Source organism: Rutilus rutilus (assembly GCF_951802725.1).
Source record: "Rutilus rutilus genome assembly, chromosome: 11".
NCBI lineage: Eukaryota > Metazoa > Chordata > Actinopteri > Cypriniformes > Leuciscidae > Rutilus > Rutilus rutilus.
The window spans coordinates 32,526,298-32,545,932 of NC_140216.1; the positions used below are offsets into that span (position 1 = coordinate 32,526,298).

Consider the following 19,635-nt stretch of genomic DNA (forward strand, 5'->3'; position numbering starts at 1 on the left):
CGTTTTTTATTTATCAGTACAAAATACAGATGTCTAACCAGATTACTCATCAAGTGAGCAGTCTGAATCATGCTTATACCTACTGGTTATTTTTAAATTAAATTCCGAATGTTCTCTACTTCATTGTTCTCACTATTCTGAAATGCACACAGGTTTTGATATAAAGTAGTATGAACGTGTGGATAAGCAACAGATATGTGATTCCTTCTAGCTCACAAGATCCCGGTTTATTTATTGTAATATACTGAATAGTTGCACAAACATTTGAGGTATGCGGTTTTCATGGTCAACATATTCATCTGTGGTACAAGGCAACTACTGTTCACTGCATTTACGTATCCAAACAGTCTTAATGGATCCACTGAATCACCTTCATGTCTTAAACGGTCTTGACAGTTGCAGACATTCATGCTAATTTGGCATGTCATTTGCATACATCATTCAAGCTTTTCATCTATCCGTTTCTATATTTAAAACATTGCAAATCAGGTCTCAGCCTTCATGGAAGGCAAACATGTAAACTATCACTACTGGCACACTACAGGCTACATCAAAAATACCGCAGGAGTTCAGTAGTTGGATGCTAGGTGCTTATGTCGTGTTGACCAATAATCTGAATATGGGGAGGACGAGTCCACCTCAGGGTTTATGGTGGCTTTATGGGTAAAAGGACATACAGTAAAGCCAAACTGACAGGGGTGAGTTGATTCATTGTGTGATCCAACTACCTACAAAATCCTGCACATCCCTGCCCTGCAAGCAGTAAAGGCCCAATCACACCAAGAACCATAACTATATTAGTGTCCAACACACAATAATGTTCTATTTATTATAAGCATGCGCTGCAGTTTCGTCTCCTACTTAAAATGCTCGACTCTTCAATGTCGGGTGGATTCTGATTGGCTGTCAACATTTTATTCATCAACTGGAAAAAATTGTTCTGAAAGTGATTCCAAAGGTATCGTTCCTCTTTGCCGTTATTGTTATAGTTGTGGTGTGGACTTCAGGCTTCAAGGCCAGTTCACACCAAAAACGCTAACTATAATAATAACAATATAGTGTTGTTTATTATAAGTGTGTTGAAGTTTAATCATCTGCCACTTTAAATGGTGTTTTATTAAAGGTATAGCGGAGGATTTTTTACTTCCGGGTGGATCACCTATACTATTGGTCCTCCTAATTGTCAATCATTCTGGTGAATCAATCAAACTTATTCAAAAAGTGGAGAGGGCGGGTCTTACCTAAAATTCGGAAAGATCCTCCACTATACCTTTAACAAAGTTCGGGAGGAACACGTTCAAATGACCTATCCAATCATCACGAGAGGAGGCCCATATGTATACATGGCCGACTCACCTACGTTCCTCAACAGTTTCTGCATCCCTCCGCCGCCCCGACTCCTCAACTGGGTACTATCCTAACCAGGGATACTGAGGGAGTACTCTGAGTTCGGGCTAAATTCCAAGCTTGGAGCCTTCCATCGGACAGCAAGCCAAATACACATACTCTTTACTCTATCTGATTATTTGTAAGTGTGAACTCGTGAAATCCTAACACTCTTTAAAACTGGTTGGATTCCAATTGGCTGTCAATGTTTTTATGGTTCATCAGCTGTAAAAAGGTATTCTGAAAGTGATTCCAATTATATTGTTTCTCGTTTCGTTATCATTATAATTGTTGTGTGAACTTTGCTATTCTCTTAGAGCAATTATTAAAACTTCATAGGGAGTAATTGTTATAGTTACTTGGTGTGTATAGTTACTTATAGTCCTTGGTGTGAAGGGGTCGTAAGATACCAAAGTGCACAGGAAGGTATATTCTTGTCTCTTATTTTAGAAATCAAAACATTAAACCTTTGGGTTACACTTTACTTTAAGGTGTCTTTGTTACAATGTAATTATACATTTAAGTACTGAGAAATATGAAGTAACTACATGTACTTACTATAGGGTTAGGATTTGGGATTGGTTTGGGGGTAAGTTGCATGTAATTATGCATAATTTATAGTTATTACTATAGTAACTACATGTAACATATGTAACAATGACACTAAAATAAAGTGCTACCAACCTTTGAAAATGAATATACTTTATATAGTTGAGTGAGTACAATAAAACTTCACATCAAGACGGACCAAATGAGTTACAGTAATGTACAACTCTGTACAACATAATATCGTACAACATAACAGAATGGCACTTCAGAGCAACCGTGAACAAATGTTCTGTGCTAGTGAGGCAGCTTGAACGTGATCGCGACTGAACCATATTCCTGGCCGGAATACGGTTTTGACAGTCGCCATAGCAGCCTGGTCTTTAAGTAGATACATACGTGAGCTAGCAATGGGCACTTGGTCGTTGCACACATGGGACATCTTGTATGGCGCACTCACCGACATGAGGTAAAGAATCAGACAATTGTGCACATGGTCCCTCTGTAACCAAAGACAAGTGTTCAGGTTTTGTGGGACAGTGGACTTGGGAGGAAAGAGCCTATGTGACGCTGCTTTCGTCAACGTTACCCTCACAGACTTCCTCTACTCCCCCACTACGATTACCACCAATGCCCAGAACGCCAGACCCATGGCTGTGCGGTCCACTTTGAGAACTGATTCCTAGAAGAGAGCCAGGTGGTGCCATGCTGAGACACGAGACGCCGTTGCTGCTAATGGAATGTTGCGGAGACAAAACAGGAATCCCACTTCTGTTGCCAACGCTACCTTGACTGGGCTCGCTGGCCGATGGGTACTTCAGGTGATGAGGCGGAGAGATGACCGACCTTTCAGATCCCGCTCTTCCGTCGGCCTTGCTGCGTCTCTCGCAATGTGAGCGATGCCTCATGAAGCTGTCGCGCCACATGAACTTCTTCCCGCAGCCGTGGCAGTCGTAGGGTTTCAGACCCGTGTGGGTCTTCATGTGTTCTGTGAGGTGATGCTTCATCTTGAACTTCTTGGCGCAGACGGGGCAGTGGAAGGGCCGCAAGTCCAGGTGCATGTTGATGTGGCGGTCCCGCATGCTTTTGTGTGTGAACGTCTTCCCGCAATGACACATGAAGACCTTTCCTGAATTGCCAGCCATGCCGCCGTCTAATCCTTCCATCCCGCTACCCAGCGCACCTTGGCCGGGTAAGTGGACCGCTCCGTGTTCGAGGCTTCCTTTTAGAGACACCCCGGACATGCCTCCTGCTAGCCCTAATGGAGATGTAGACTCCATGGCGGCTTGATTGTACAGAAGAATCTGGTTTCCTTGCATATCCAGAGGGAAGAGCTGAGCTCTGGCGGCCGTCGACTGAACCGAGCTGAGCAGGGCGGATACGGCCCTGTTGGGGCATTGACCGGGATTCTCAGGAGGATGTTGAGAGGATGTCTGGTCAATCAAACCCCTCTCAAACTTGAGGTAGTCTTCCGAGGACTGGCAATAGTCAACCTACAGGGAAAAAGACATTTGAGTAATGGAAAAAGTTCAGGTGTTGATGGTGCACCTAATAAGCTGTGCACTTTGTCTTATTATCTTTGCATCTATTCTAATCCAATTTTATCTATGGGTGTACTACAATCTCAATCACTGATTTGATGATAATCTGTCAGTTGTCTATAAGCTTTTTGTATTTGTCTATATGTGTGTACTAGACTTTTATTATTGTATGTGGCAAATAACACTAGGTGACTCTTTTTTCCTCCACATTCTTGGTCACATTTCACGTACAAAATTATTTGGACACTTAAGCCACAATAAAAAATGTATCAATTGATAATTTTTATCAAGCTTGTATATTTAAAGGGATACTCCACTTTTTTTGGAAATGGGCTCATTTTACAACTCCCCCAGAGTTAAACAGTTGAGTTTTACCGTTTTTGAATCCATTCAGCCGATCTCTGGTTCTGGCGGTACCACTTTTAGCATAGCTTAGCATACATCATTGAAGTGGACAAGACCATTAGCATTTCTCTCAAAAAAATTACCAAAGAGTTTCGATATTTTTCCTATTTAAAACTTGACTCTTCTGTAGTTACATCGTGCACTAAAGACCGACGGAAAATGTAAAGTTGCGATTTTCTAGGCTGATATGGCTAGGAACTATACTCTCATTCCTGCGTAATAATCAAGAAACTTTACTGCCGTACCATGAGTGCAGCAGGCGTAATGATATGACGCAGTGCCTGAAAATAGTCCCCAGCTCGGTAACTTCCAACGTTCCCTGTGCAAGCAGGTTGTCACGTTGGTTATGTTGACGGAAGGTAGCCTATTTTCAGGCGCTGCGTCATATCATTACGCCTGCTGCACTCATGGTACGGCAGTAAAGTTTCTTGATTATTACGCAGGAATGAGAGTATAGTTCCTAGCCATATCAGCCTAGAAAATCGCAACTTTACATTTTCCGTCGGTCTTTAGTGCACGATGTAACTACAGAAGAGTCAAGTTTTAAATAGGAAAAATATCGAAACTCTTTGGTCATTTTTTGGAGAGAAATGCTAATGGTCTTGTCCACTTCAATGATGTATGCTAAGCTATGCTAAAAGTGGTACCGCCAGAACCGGAGATCGGCTGAATGGATTCAAAAACGGTAAAACTCAACTGTTTAACTCTGGGGGAGTTGTAAAATGAGCCTATTTCCAAAAAAAGTGGAGTATCCCTTTAAGTTCAGTAATTTCACTTAAATTGCAATGAAAATTACCTATTAATTGTCATTTAAGTGAAATACTGAACTTAAATATACGAGCTTGATAAAAAATTATCATTCTAGAAGAAAATTTCAGCTGGCAATTAGAGGCTTTTGCATCTGAACTCTTCAATTATAAATCCACTTTGTTGCATTAAATGCCAATACCTACAACATTTATCAAAACAAGTAACACAAGCACATTTTCAATAAAAGCATTTCACAAAATTAAGTTTGTTTTTAAAATATTTGGTTTCAAAATATGAAGCAGTAGACATATTGTTAAAAATAAAGACAAAAAGTCTCGGAGTATGTACATTTGTTGATGTGATAAACTACACTGGTGGTTATTCTGTTAGGACACAAAATGTAGTTTTTTTTCCAGTTTTTTACAGAAGCAACTTGGTTTGATATTTTGTACCTAATGCAATGACATTCAGACATTTTAAGTGTGATTAATTGTCCAAATGCTTTTTGGGACCACTATATGAGTGTATTGTTCTTGTTGCATGTAGGCCTGGGCAATATATAGCCAAAAAAATCCCAATTTTTGACAATATTCTATTCTATTTAGGGTATATTTTCTGTCAGGAAAATCATAATTTGGACTAAACCAAATATTGCCAATTATTGTGCATTTTTTCTCCACACCTGTGTTGCTTAGATGTAGCCATTGAGTATGCCATTTAGTATAGCACCTCCCGCCATCTTAATGCTCTCACTATTTTATATTGAAGGCAAATTCATATAGAATGTATCGATAATATTCAATATATTGTTCAGCCCTAGTTGCAAACCATGTGCAATTTTAGGAAAACTCCTGACTCACCTGTGCCTCCACTTCAGCATTTTCTCTAAATCCAGAGAGGGTCCTAACGTTCGATATGTTAAATGTCCTGTCCCTCTCTCTGACCATCTCCATCTCTCGTTCCTCTTCATCGTCGCCTCCTTCCTCTCCCCCCGACACCACGATCAGGTCGTCGTCTCTCGAGTGCTCCGTCTTCACCACCACCCACTGTTTTCTGGGCATGATGCTCGGCTGACTGTACGACGGCCGCTTCTGGGTCGGTGAGGAATCTCCGTCTTGATACGACGAAACTCCGAAGCTGTCGCTAACCCCAACCTCTTGATCGGAGACAGAGGTCGAGCCCTTACGCTTGCCTCCCCGATCACTTTTCCTGGGAAACAAGAGCTCATCGTCGTCGTCGTCTTCATCTTCAATCATGAAACCTTCCTCTCCACCGGAGGGCATGCAGTAGGTCGGGGTGGAGTGTATGGCACCCTCTCCTACAGCTCCTGTTGTCACCATGGCCCCGCCAAAGTTTGCGTCTCTAGGACTGAAGTAATTGGTGCTGCTCGGAGACTGGCTCTCGCTGAAGGAGGGTCGACTGGGAGGTTGAGGAGTAGAAGGTGCGTCTCCTCCGTCAGCTTGGGCGACCTTGTTCCCTCCGCCGCTGTGTCCTGTATTCTCCTTGTCTCCGGATCCCTGATGTCCACTGGAACCTCCCCTGCCCTCTTTGAGAAGCTCAGTGCATTTGTCCACAATGTGCCACATTTGAAGCACACTGCCAACGGTGAGGTAGTTAACAATGTCTTCGCGGAGCATTCGCAGCTGGCCAGTGTACGCACAACTGAGGACGCTCTCAAAGGCCAGGGGGTCCATGACGGCCGGGATGGAGACGGTGGACATGTTCTTCAGCAGCACCTTGCAAACAAGAAATGAAGTTGCAGAGATTATTCTAATATTGGCTAATTGTTAATTTGTGCCTTAAAAACCATTACAGGCCAATCCCACCTTGGAAACTGCTGCTGTCATCGTAGTGTCTGACAAGTTTTTGCTCTTGTTTAATGTCTATTGAAGGATGTGTGTAATGGTTGAATAGTTTGAATGCATTTTAGAAATGACCTAAAAATATGATAAAATGTTGCTGGTGACACGCTTATAATAGTGACATAATGTGACAAACTTGATGTACTACTTTCTGGTACTTCTTTATATTTAATAAATAGATATTTTTCCTTAAACATATAAACAATCATTTTCATTTGACTCAATGAAAAAAATGAGACAAGAAATGAGATGTTATAAAACGAGATGTTATAAAATACACATTGGGGCGTTTCCTCAGAGGCGGCAAGTGAGGCAGTGTCTCCTCAAAAAAACTGGATGAGAAAATAATCGATATTACAAAAATAAACAATGCAAATGTTACAAAATTAGATTAGATTAGATTAGATTCAACTTTATTGTCATTACACAAGTACAGGTACAAGGCAACGAAATGCAGTTTAGGTCTAACCAGAAGTGCAATAGCAGCAAGTGCAGGATATACAGTGGTTCATAAGTGCAGAACATGGATATGTACTGAATAAATATAGAGTTGAATACTATTATAAACAAAAATTTACAGATAGATTGTCCTATGAATATAATATACAGATAACTATTACTGTGAACAGAATTTACAGCTAGATATGTACTGAATATAATAATATACAGATGGCTATTACTATAAACAGAATGTTTACAGATAGATATGTACTGAATATAATATACAGATGGCTGTTACTATAAACATAATTTTACAGATAGATATGTACTATGAATATATATACAGATGGCTGTTACTATAAACAGAATGTGAGCATAATATACAGATGGATATTACTATAAACAGAATTTTACAAATAGATATATGTATAAGTTAGGCTAATGAGCAGTATAACAATGGATTTAAAGTAGTGCAAATAAAGTTTGGACAGAAGCTATCCGAGTGAGTGCAGTGGAAAGTAATTGCATATTACAGTTAAGGTACGATATTGCAATGTATATATAACAGTCGGTACTGTAAATAAACAGTCGGCAGTGCAAATGAGCATATTCCAGTCAAGGTAGTAGTGCAAGATGCATATGTAAACAGTTGTTACTGTAATAACAGTCAGCAGTGCAAATGAACATTATAGTATTGCAAATAACAAAATGGAGGCAGGTGTGAGGAGGGAGAGGAGAGTCAATCAGTATATAAGGGGAGTGGGATCAATGAGGGTTAGAGTTTAATAAAGAGACAGCTCTGGGGAAAAAACTGTTCTTTAGTCTGCTGGTCCTGGTCCGGAGGCACCTGAAACGCCTGCCGGAAGGCAGGAGAGAAAACAGTCTGTGGGCTGGGTGAGAGGAGTCCTTAAGGATGCTGCGAGCTCGATGCAGACAGCGTTTCCTCTGGATGTGCTCGATGGCAGGTAGTGGAGTCCCAGTGATGCGCTGGGCGGTTTTCACCACCCGCTGCAGTGCCTTGCGCTCTGCAACAGAACAGCTCCCATACCACACTGTAGCACAGTTGGTCAGGATGCTTTCTATTGCACAGCGATAGAAGTTCACCAGGATAGTGGAGGAAAGCTGATTCTTCCTCAGTGTCCTCAGGAAGAAGAGGCGCTGGTGAGCCTTCTTGACCAGGCTGGAGGTGTTGGTTGTCCAGGTCATGTCCGCCGAGATGTGGGTCCCCAGGAACTTGAAACTGGAGACACGCTCAACAGCCATTCCATTGATGTGGATGGTGTCGTGTGTGCCTCTTGACACTTTCCTGAAGTCCACGATGAGCTCCTTCGTTTTGGTGGTGTTGAGGAGCTGGTTATTTTCGGTGCACCATGTGGCCAGGTGCTTGATCTCCTCCCTATAGGCAGTCTCATCGTTGTTGCTGATGAGACCAATCACCGTAGTGTCGTCCGCAAACTTGACGATGGAATTAGATCCGTACACAGGCTTGCAGTCGGAGGTGAAGAGGGAGTAGAGGAACGGGCTTAGCACACAGCCCTGTGGTACACCAGTGTTGAGTGTGATGGATGTGGAGCAGTTGGAGCCTGATCGAACATTCTGGGGTCTGTTGGTCAAGAAGTCCAAAATCCAGTTGCACATGGAGGTGTTGAAGCCCAGGTCTCCAAGTTTGGCTATTAACTTAGTTGGGATGACAGTGTTGAATGCTGAGCTGAAGTCAACAAACAGCATGCGTGCATAAGTGTTCTTATTGTCCAGATGTGTGAGCACAGAGTGCAGTGCCATGGAGACTGCATCCTCTGTGCTCCTATTGCTGCGGTAGGCAAACTGGTGTGAGTCCAATGTGGATGGTAGAGAGTCTTTTAGGTGTGCCAGGACCAGCCGCTCAAAGCACTTCATTACGATGGGTGTGAGTGCTACAGGGCGGTAGTCATTAAGGCACTTCGGGCTGGAGTGTTTTGGCACTGGCACAATGGAAGTGCATTTAAAGCATGTTGGTACAGTTGCTTGGGCAAGAGACAGGTTGAAAATGTCTGTAAAAACCCCAGCGAGCTGCTCCGCACATGCCCTGAGTACGCGTCCAGGGATGTTGTCTGGTCCAGCAGCCTTGTGCGCGCTGATCCTGCTCAGTGCATTGCAGACATCTGTGGAGGAGAGTGTGATCGGTGGGTGGTCAGCTGAGGATTTGAGCTTGGTGGCAGTTTCTCTGTTGTCTCTTTCAAAGCGAGCATAAAAGTCATTTAGCTCGTTCAGGAAGTTGACATCAGTGGCTGCGGGGGTGGAGTGAGAGGGTTTGTAGTCACTGATGGCCTGAATGCCCTGCCACATGCGCCGAGGGTCAGCGTTGGAAAAGTGTCCCTCTATCTTAAGCTTGTAGCAGTGCTTGGCCTCTTTGATGCCCCTTTTCAGATTTGCTCTGGATGTGCTATAGGCTTGTGCATCTCCTGATCTGAAGGCAGTATTGCGTGTCTTCAATAGGAGTCGCACTTCCCTGTTCATCCATGGCTTCTGATTTGGGTATGTGGTGATCTGCTTCTGGGTTGTAACACTGTCAATGGTGGTATTAATATAATCCAGTACAGAGGAGGTGTAGCAGTCAATGTCCGTGTGAGAGCCACTGGTGGCTTGAGAAGCAAACATACTCCAGTCTGTGTGTAGAAACCTTTCCTGGAGTGAGAAATCTGCCCCCGCAGGCCACACCTTGATGGTCTTCACTGATGGCTTCACGCGATTGATCAGAGGTGCATATTTGGGGGTGAGGAACAAAGAAAGGTGATCTGACTGTCCCAAGTGGGGGAGGGGTGTCGCGACGTAAGCTTCAGCCATGTTTGTGTAAACATGGTCTAAGGTTTTGTTTCCTCTGGTGTGACAGGAAACATGCTGGTGAAATTTCGGTAGCACTGACTTTAAGTTTGAATGATTAAAATCACCCGCAACAATAAACGCAGCTTCCGGGTGAACGGTCTGTTGTTTACTGATGGCTGCGTGAAGTTCTTTCATAGCAAACTTGGCATCAGCATCCGGGGGAATATAGGCTGCAGTTATAATAGTGGAAGTGAACTCCCGCGTTAGATAAAACGGTCTACATTTAACCATGAGAAACTCAAGGTTAGCTGAACAATGTCTCCCAACAATAGCAGAGTTTGTGCACCAAGCTTTGTTAATGTAAATGCACAATCCACCACCTCTGGTCTTACCGGAGCCATGTAATGTTCTATCCGCCCGGAATGTATGGCGTCCCGCTAGCTCAATAGCGTTGTCCGGTATTCCGCTGTTTAACCATGTTTCCGTGAAAATTAGAACATTACAGTTCAAAAGTCTCTTGCTGTATGTGATGTTGAGTCGAATCTCCTCCATTTTGTTCAACAGCGACCGTACATTGGCAAGGAAAATGCTGGGTAAAGAGAGCCGGTGTGGTGTTAGCTTTAGCTTAGCTCTTAGTCCTCCGCGCTTCCCCCGCCTTTGTTTACGATCTCGCCGGCGCCTGCGAGCACTTCCGCCCGGCCGGGCAGAGTGCATAGCCTCGGGTGATCTGGCGATCTCAGGAAGGAGTCGAAGGTTGTCCATAAAACTGTCGGAAATTCGCAAACCAATATCCAAAAGCTCACCTTGGGTGTACGATGTTAAGGCACAACTGTTCTGGACGAACAGACCCGAAATGAGCAAGAAAAATACTGCTAAATTACAGAATCTGGAGAGACCGCGAGCCTCGCGATGTACTCGCGCCGCCATCTTGGATCATGCAACATAAACATGCAACATAAAATGCAACATTTTGACATTTCATAATGTCAAAATGTGACATTAAAAAGTGTAAAAGTCATTTGTTTTTATAAAGTAACACTGTCCAACAGCGACACCCTCGATTAAAGTTATAGCGGGAGTCTCAGCATCTCTCTTGCCTCCTCCTCTAAGTCCATTGAGTTTTAACAGACCCCCTAAAGCGTGCGGGTAATTCAGAATGAATGGTGGAAAGTCACGTGAGACGGTAATCGGTTATGACTGGATATGATTGGTTTGTGTGATAAATCCCGCCTCTTGTTTTCGTGCAAGTTCTCAAATCGGCCTGAATGAAGTTAATGATGCCGTTAATGGAAAGACTAATTAAAAAGTAAGTAAACAACTCAGCCACTTAGATATGTCTTTATGTCTCCTCATTTTAAAACACCACACAACAGTAACCAAGGGGTTGGGCCATTTAGAATTTCAATGAACTTCAAAAATGTCAGCAAACAGGACATCACTTTTTTACAGCATTTAGATAAAGACATACCTGGTCATGAAAGTATGGTGACGATGCAGCCAGCACACACCGGTGGGCCTTGAACACCTGGCCCTGAACATGGATGGAGAGGTCGCAGAGATGGCCTTCTTCACGCTGCCGATTCAGGCTGTCCAGCACTGATGTCTGCACACTGGGGAAGCACACCTGCACCACTGAACCAGTGGCTGAACCCACAGAGTCACCATAGCCTTGGTCCGCTGTGGCCGACTGCATTCCTACAAGACAATGAGCATCACAAAATAACCATCACATAATAATTTGTCAATGCAAAAATTACATTACACAGGCTACATAGAACCTGCATATGGTTGTCAGTTCTGTTTTAAAGTGCTGAATATTTGCATTCACACAGTTTAGTTGTAAACCGGAGTGACAACTGCATTACACAATCTAACAGATTCCCTTAAACATTCTGGACTCACTGAATTTTAGTTCATTTGCATAAAATTGAAATTTACATTGAAAATGAATGACTTCCAGTCATGTTGACATGTTAAATCGATGTATATATTAATTCTATGCTATGTATATTGTAAAGATGTTATTCTTGTTTTATATAATATGTATATATAGGACTAAAGCAAGTTCATAAGTATATATTTAAAAGAACAGCTGCTGAAAAATTGAAGTTTTGATTTCCCACAGACATAATACAACATTCATTTAGATCAAGTATGCTTTAATTCTCTTTGGACCCAGCAAATGATAATGTAGGTCCAAAGAACAAGGGGCATTGACCAGGCACTGCATGAACACTTTATTTATTCACTTTATTGGCGTGTCAAGAAGCCTTTCCGTTTTCTAACAATGACAATTTCCATGAATATAGTTTTCTCAGACCCGGTTAAAATGACGTGGATATTTTGCTATGAAAGTTGCATTGGTGTTTGAAGATCAACAAACACTCCGTGCTTTTGCAAGCTCGCTGTCAGCGTGTATTAAAATGAAATTCGTCACGTATAAATTCGCACATCCGTTTAGAAGTGATCGCGTCAGAAATCAGAGGGTTCGCGGACTACTGTTATTTACGTTAGCCAGCCGCTGCCTAACGAATCCGTGTGGCCTTAAGAAGCACGGATGAGGATCGTCTCATAAATCAGTCTCTTTTTATCGAGCAAGATATCTTACCGATTTAAATATCTCCGTCAGGCACTCAAAAGGGGGGTTTTCATTATGATAAGTCGATGTTTCCCACCGTTCGGGAATGCCGAGCGTAATGGTGGACTGACATCTGGTTTGGAGTCTGGTTTTACCTTTAAGAAATCCCAGACAGCTGCTCTAGACTCGGCCGACAAAAAAGGAACCAAACAAACACTGGAGCCCATTCTCTATTGTCATGGCAACAAGTGCTGCTGTTTCAAAGCGGTTTCTGAATCGATAGAATTTATAACCATACAAAAAATTGCCGTGATAACCATATTTTCTTTTAGCAACATTCGAGTAGTTTATATGACACGTCACTGTAGCTATACTTAATCTAAAACTATTTTACCTAGATTTTGTCTAAAGACTTTATATATTTGCCTCATGTAATTATTACAAATAAATTGTGTACTTTTTAAGCGCATTTAACTGGGAAAAGGGACTAACGTTAAATTCGTAAACCGTCAGGACATTTTATTTGAAGTGCCACAACCATTTCCTTCGTTGGTTTATTTTTCGCTTCAGTTTCCCAGTCCATAAACTTGTGCTATTTTCTCCATGTATATTACGTTTAATTGTTTGGTAACTTTTCTACTTGCATATATTTTTATAATAATTTATTCCTGTGATGCAATTCTCAACAGCCATTACTCCAATCTTCGGTGTCACGCCCTTCAGAAATCATTATTGGTATCAATAAGGGCTCTTAATATGGTTTTATCAAAATCCCCCTGAGGGTGTAACATATTAACACAGAATCTCTTTCAAACATTGACAGCCTGTGAAATTTTATTTCGAATGATAACAGTGACTAAATTAACCGTTTTATTATAGTAACAAGTATTTTGACAAACCATGTTTACTATGGTAATTAGTTTGTAAGGGAAACAACTCCTTTGTATTTTCACAGCAAGCAAAATAAGCTTTCCAAGAACAAAATTGTCCAAACTTTGTCCATTTGGCGTCATATTCAGGCTCACAAGTGCACTTCCATTTGGCCAAAATGGAAAATTTATTGATCTCTCTGAAGCACAATATGCATTTAATGGTTGTAAAACAATAATAAAAATAATTGTCTGCCAGTAAGATTGTACATTAATGCATCATAGAAATATAAAATTCATCACAGAAGTAGAAAAAGATGCCAAAGACAGGAGAGATTAGGATAAACATAAAATAACTGAAGTTAAAAACATTTAAAAATGACCAGTGGATGTTCAGAAATGACAGCTAAACTACTTCCGATTGGCCGAGGCTGTTCCGATGACACAGTCGTTCACCTGCAACACAGCAAGCATGAGTTATAGACTGTGCTCTATATTCTCATAAAATAAAACATTTACATGTGATCACAAAAGATCACTCACCTTGCTGGCAAAACGCAGCGAATTAAGTGATTCACTGAAACTCTCTTCCTCAGGTGATATATTCACAAACATCAAACTGTACAGAGGTAAAGAAATAAGTCACATGTTCCATAAAACAACAATGAAAGAATTATATTCAGCAAAACCTCAAAGAAAACTACATCACAGGCTATAAAACATGTACTTGAGCATTTTGCTTACGTTTTGCTGTTGCCTCCGAGGCAGTTCTGGAGGAGGTACGTGAGCTTTGAGTTACGGTAGGGAACAAAGCTCTCCTGAAAAGTTGAGTAAGAAATTGAGTGCGTGATATCATTATTGCACAGCATACACATATATATCCAGCTGATGCATAAAAACATTGACAGCCAATCAGAATCCATCCTGCAGTAACAAGCTCAAGCATTTAAAGTGACAGACAAGCACGTGCTTAGAATAAGCAGAACAATATCGTCCGCTGGTGTGGACGCTAATATAGTTATCTTCATCATAATTGTTTTCGTGTGAACGGGCATTAGGTTCCATATATTTAGCTAAAAATGTACCTTGTTGGCCAAAGCAGCGATCACAATTCCCAGGTTGGTGAGGGAAGAGTTGATGGCGGTCATTTCCTTGAAGCGCTCACCTTGAGACTGACTCTTCTGTACTCTCTCACTGCCGGCCAAATCCACTAGACACAGCGTGGCTGAAAAGCAAATCAATACACAGTTAAAAATCAGACAATGTGAAATATATCTGACTTTAAAAGTGTGGACAAACTCAATATAACACATGAACACTACTCTAAATTGGACATCTACACCCCTTTAAGAAGAGAAGTTTATCTATAGACGCAGGTAGAATGTGATCCTTACACTTGCACTTGGATTCTCGAGCAGAGTTCTCCCCCTCTATGTCTAGCTGGAACACAGAGTGAGAACGTGACGAGTGATCGTTCATGCCTGTGCGGGCAGTGGACCGGTTCTGGTTTGCCAACATGATCAAGTTCTGCACCTGAGACATGAGGAAAGAAAGAGGCACATTAATAAACTACAACAAGCATGTATCAAACAATATAAACAAATCAATTATAACTGGGATTACTCTGAATTTTAACAAAGCTTTAGGGAGAAAATTTATTGCAGGAAATTGTGACCATCTTTTCTTTCCTTTTGTGTCATATCAAAAGTTAAACTGCTTATTGAATGAAAGGAGGAAGAAAAGACACATTAAAAAAAAAAAAGATAAAATACTGTGCACTGATAAATCACTTATAATAAATGCGCTTTAAACCAGCAGTACCTCATCCTCATTGTTAACTTTTTGGTAGGTTAGGTTGGTAACAGTGATCTCATTGTTGGAGATCTTCCTGATCTCATGCTCAGGTCTCTTGTTTGGTTTTCCCTTGAAGAGAAGATCTCGAAGGGTCTCATTATAGATCTCCACAAAGCTGGCGGTGAAGGTGTACTAAAAATACCAACCCAAGAACACTCCATTAATAAACAAACCATGATGAGGGCAAAAGCAATAACACTCAGTGGATGCCCTGAAAAGATACTTCACAACATATTTAACCTCTTTTGGACAACGGATGAAATTCTATGAAGCCCTTACCTGCCACCCTTGCTCTTGGAGTGCTTTGGCAGACTTAAAGATTTGCTGGACAGCACGTGGGATGACCCCCGACAAATCCTCCAGATCACCCCCTTCCATAGTGAAGGTCTTCCCGCTGCCAGTTTGGCCATAAGCAAAGCAGCAAACATTGTACCCATCCAGAGCAGACTGCACCAGAAGGGAAATCTCTTCGAAAACCTCACACTGTGAGGAACGTGGCCCGAACACGCGGTCGAAGCTGAAGTTGTAGCTCTTCTGTGTGTCAGCAGTGCGACCTGTGTGCGACTGAGGAAGAGAAGTGGAAAATCGGAGGGGTTCTTTGTCACATACTTTCAGGGGTTCTCAACTCTGATCCCTTAGGTCCACTTTCCAGCAGAGTTTTGCTCCAGCCTTGACCTAACTCACCCGTCTGTAACTTTACAGTAATCCTGAGGACCTTGATTAACTTGTTCAGGTGTTTGATTAGGGTTGGAGCAAAACTCTGCAGGAAAATGGACCTCGATGGCCAGTGTTGAGAACCCCTGCTTTAGGTTATACCAAGAAGAAACATCCATAAAACCAGAAGCATGATGAGAAGAATTTACCTCTTCCATTTTGGCAAGCGTGAGAGCCTTGTTGTCATTGGCTGGCAGCTGGATGTGCAGAATGTCAGACTGATTTCCAGTCAGCAGTGGGCGGACTCTACAAAACACTCGGATGTTGCCCTAAAAGAAAAAAGAAAAGTGTGATTAATTAATGCATATATGCACATACGTGACTAAATACTTTTGGACCAATGACATCTGACTTAGTGCAAAACTGCCCAGTATAATGGCTGCATCCAAAAATTGCATACTTCTTTACGATACAGTACGCAAAAAACAGTGTGATGAGCAGTTTGTCTGAATTCACAGCAGAGCAGGCAAAACTACAGACCTACTACTTCTGGTGAGATGGACACTTTACTACGGGCCACGGGAGAGGATTTGTGCATGGCAGAGAAGTGACAACTGACACTGATAGGTCACATGGTGAAGTAATTACTTATTCAAAAGAAGTACCTACTCAGAGAGTATGTGATTTCAGACACAGACAATGTGAAACATTGAAACCCAGCGAACAACAGAATGCATTTCGTCATGTATGAATAGGATCTATCACTTGTCATACATAAAAAACACCACCACAACAACACAGTTCTATATTGTTCTTCAAAAAACACACATAGGTCTTCATCACAGCTTACCTTGAGCTCTTGAATGGTATTGTGGAGTTTCCTTCGCTCCATTTCTCCAAAGTGGAGCTCTTCTCGTTGACGGGCCACTGTTTCCTCAAGGTTCCTGACCAGCTCTTGGCTCTCCTTCAAACTGTCTTGACACCGGCCCAGTGCAGAGGTCTGAATGGAGAGCTGAGTCTGAGACAAACACAAGGATGTTACAGTTTGATAGTATCAGATCCCTTGAGACAGATATGAACACCAGGGTTAAATGGGGCCGTGTAGATGTATACCTGTACATTGCGCAGCTCAGACTCCAAATGATCCCTGAGTCCTTCCAAAACCTTATGCTCCTCGGTTAGCTTGCTGAGGTCTTTCTTAAGTACATCTCTCTCTTTAGAGGCTTGCGCCAGGTCATCTTTCACAGTAGCTAGCTTTACCAGCTCCTCTTCACAATCCCTACAACAGAATCAGGAATATTATCAGACAAATCAATGAAGGACCACCAAGTTCTGATTTGTTATGGAGTTATTTTTAACACACTTACCTGAGACGCTTTTTGAGACCAATATTCTCCTCTTCGATTTCAGCCTTACACTTTTGGGCATTGTTTATTGACTCTTTTAGACACTCGTTTTCCTGATTTACAGATTTTACTTTGCTCTGGTAGCTCTGGACTTTAGTCTCCATATCACTGACTTTGCCCTTCAGGTCCCATCCTGGCCTTCGTGACATACTTGAACCTGCAGTTGCTGAAAGTGGATAAATTAACCAAATGTATTATGTTAAAGTTTTGTAAATTCAAACATATTTAAAAATGGAAACATAGGAAAATATTTCAAAGCATATTCACACATGTTATATTACCTTTGGCAACTGCTGCAACTGGTCTTCTTTGGTCACCTTGATGGAAAGACAAAATTGATGTTATGTTGACATATTCCAACTTCTGATATTTCTTTGCAACTATAAATATCCAAGTTCATTGATATACAAATGGACATGAAGACAGGTATATAGTTTGACTCATATTTTTGTACTAATTACCTGGTTTTAGTAGTGTTATACAAGTTTTTGTGTGTGTGTGTGTGTTTGTGCTTATGACAAATCAGAATGAAATGGAAGCTGTCTTTTCTTTCCTATTGTGCTGTAGATTTAAGTGAAATGGCTTCTCGAAAAAAGAAGAAGAAAAAAAGTAGGGCGGGACTTGATTTTGTCCATGGGGAATTGATTGGATCGTTGTTTACTAATGCTGTGATCTCATGTGAGTGACAGGTTGCCCCGCCCTCGTGCCAGTAAACACATCATCACAAAAGATGTCATTGCAAGAGAAAGGGGAAGTAATTTTGATTAAAGATTAGAATGGCATATGAATTTAAAAAAGGATGCCCCCAAAAGCTACATGTTTTGCAATACCTCTTGAGGGGGCAACGGCCACTGTTGCGGCTCCAGTCGGACGAATAGGTTTGGCTGAAAGAAGAGACACAACATGCTATTTTAGCCAAATACAACCCAAAAGCTAAAACTATTTTTTTTTTTTTTTGAACATAACTTACCAGGAGCTTTGACTGGCACAGGCCGTCTCGGGGGAGCAACACTAGCTGCGGGTCTAAACCTTTGAGATGGCTCAGTGTCCACCTTGCGCATCTTCTTCTGCAACAAACGAGGATGTTTTTCATTACATATATTCAAATATGGATTCCCATCCAATAGTGAAAATTTGTATTTAAGCATGCGAAATCTGAATGAACTACAAACTCACTTGCGCAGGCTGTTGGTACTCCACATCCATGCTGCTGGCGTGAGCCCGTTTCCCAGACATTACAGGGAGACGGGATATTGCAGTCTGCAAAAGAACCAAGAGAATGACATGAACAGACTTTCAAAAGGTACACATGACAGCAGAGCTATTTCAGAGATATGAAAATCAAAACAAAGAAGTTGTAGTTTAAGAATAATGCTTTCAAAACTAAATTGCTGATGTAACAGTGCATAATATTTCATATTGATATATATTAGTGCATATATACTGTATCTTTTAAACTAAACAGCAATGACAAGTAGGTTGGGCTCCGTATGCATGCATGCCAGTTGATTTTTAATGTTTATAATCTCACCTCTTTGCTCATGGATCTTGATCAGCTCTTCATGAAGTCAAGCACAAAGTAAATACAAAGCCCAAAACATTAAAAAGGTTAGTTAACGTTAGTCAGCAAGGTAAACGTATACATTAAGAGCTGAAATCAGCAAACTACAAGTTACTTATAAAAAGGTTTAATGTTTATTAACGAAAACAAACAATGGCTAAAAACATCGCAACCTAGCCGACGTCATTCGCGTAACTTTACAAAACATCGCACATATTTATACAATTCATTCCTATATATCTTCAAATCCACATAAAAGTTAACATATAAATTATCATACTTACAGTTGAGGTATATATATTTAAAAACCACTAACCTTTTATAAACCTATCTAGTAATTACAATGACTGAAAACACACCCCAGCGCAATAATCTTTCGTAGCCGTTTGGATTTCAAATTGAAAATGTGTGTGTGTAGTCGCTTTTCCCGCTGAGCTGTCATTGGTCGAATCGGAACCAATCAATACAAAGCATACAATAACCCCGCCCACATGGGGAGGGAAACGGCCCTTCGGCACCAAACAGATTTCAGCCAGACAGTTTTCAGCCTTTTCATGGACACAAATTATTTTTGTGAATAACAGAGGACTGTTTTTGCTATTTAAATATAGTTTATAAATGTTTATTTGTCAAATGTGCAAAAAGATAGTACTTGTTGACAATTAAATGTTAAGTAAACATCTTATCATACAATGAATAAATAAATACATTATATAGAATGAGTACTTACATACGTAAAAGAACAGGCTGTATTACAAATATAAAGCTATACAATAAATAAAATAAAAAATAAAAAAGTACAATGTTATTGCAACATACATGTACAAAAATCATATTTCCATACATATTAACCTGGTTGCAGCGTGTTCATATTTCTTCACATAATTATTCTTATTAATATGCATGATATACAAATACATGATGATTTTCGAACATCGTTTTAACATTTAAAAAAAAAAAAAAAAAAAAACGACCTCACA

At 41.1% G+C, this 19,635-nt stretch overlaps 2 protein-coding genes across 3 annotated transcripts; both read right to left on the reverse strand.

Moving 5' to 3' along the window:
• Positions 1-214: 214 nt before the first annotated feature.
• Positions 215-12,468, reverse strand: zbtb22b (zinc finger and BTB domain containing 22b). The gene is made up of 4 exons (XM_084423557.1): positions 12,342-12,468; positions 11,202-11,428; positions 5,489-6,364; positions 215-3,425 (listed from the first exon to the last, which is right to left on the reverse strand). The coding sequence occupies exons 2-4, from the start codon at positions 11,424-11,426 to the stop codon at positions 2,493-2,495; spliced, it is 2,034 nt and encodes a 677-aa protein (XP_084279683.1). The 5' UTR covers positions 11,427-11,428; positions 12,342-12,468; the 3' UTR covers positions 215-2,492.
• Positions 12,469-13,127: 659 nt separating this feature from the next.
• kifc1 (kinesin family member C1) lies at positions 13,128-19,087 on the reverse strand. 2 transcript variants are annotated; one of them, XM_084424160.1, is made up of 17 exons: positions 18,972-19,087; positions 18,626-18,652; positions 18,271-18,354; positions 18,065-18,158; positions 17,925-17,978; positions 17,376-17,411; positions 17,056-17,260; positions 16,802-16,967; positions 16,539-16,706; positions 15,898-16,017; positions 15,314-15,598; positions 15,002-15,166; positions 14,575-14,713; positions 14,266-14,405; positions 13,925-13,998; positions 13,724-13,799; positions 13,128-13,636 (listed from the first exon to the last, which is right to left on the reverse strand). In XM_084424160.1, the coding sequence occupies exons 2-17, from the start codon at positions 18,635-18,637 to the stop codon at positions 13,592-13,594; spliced, it is 1,863 nt and encodes a 620-aa protein (XP_084280286.1). In that variant the 5' UTR covers positions 18,638-18,652; positions 18,972-19,087; the 3' UTR covers positions 13,128-13,591. The 2 variants fall into 2 exon arrangements, with proteins under 2 accessions (XP_084280286.1, XP_084280285.1); XM_084424159.1 differs by having other exon boundaries at positions 18,065-18,161; positions 18,626-18,650; positions 18,972-19,052.
• Between the last annotated feature and the right edge of the window lie 548 nt (positions 19,088-19,635).

Excerpts from the sequence above, each read along its gene's own strand:
- zbtb22b (XM_084423557.1), bottom strand. The coding sequence starts at position 11,426 with ATGCAGTCGGCCACAGCGGACCAAGGCTATGGTGACTCTGTGGGTTCA. Across the intron at positions 6,365-11,201 it reads CACCATACTTTCATGACCAG|GTGCTGCTGAAGAACATGTC; the intron begins GTATGTCTTTAT and ends CTTGTTTGCAAG. Across the intron at positions 3,426-5,488 it reads ATGCTGAAGTGGAGGCACAG|GTTGACTATTGCCAGTCCTC; the intron begins GTGAGTCAGGAG and ends TTTTCCCTGTAG.
- kifc1 (XM_084424159.1), bottom strand. Across the intron at positions 16,968-17,055 it reads GGTCTCAAAAAGCGTCTCAG|GGATTGTGAAGAGGAGCTGG; the intron begins GTAAGTGTGTTA and ends ATTCTGTTGTAG. Across the intron at positions 14,406-14,574 it reads TCGAGAATCCAAGTGCAAGT|CCACGCTGTGTCTAGTGGAT; the intron begins GTAAGGATCACA and ends TTTGCTTTTCAG.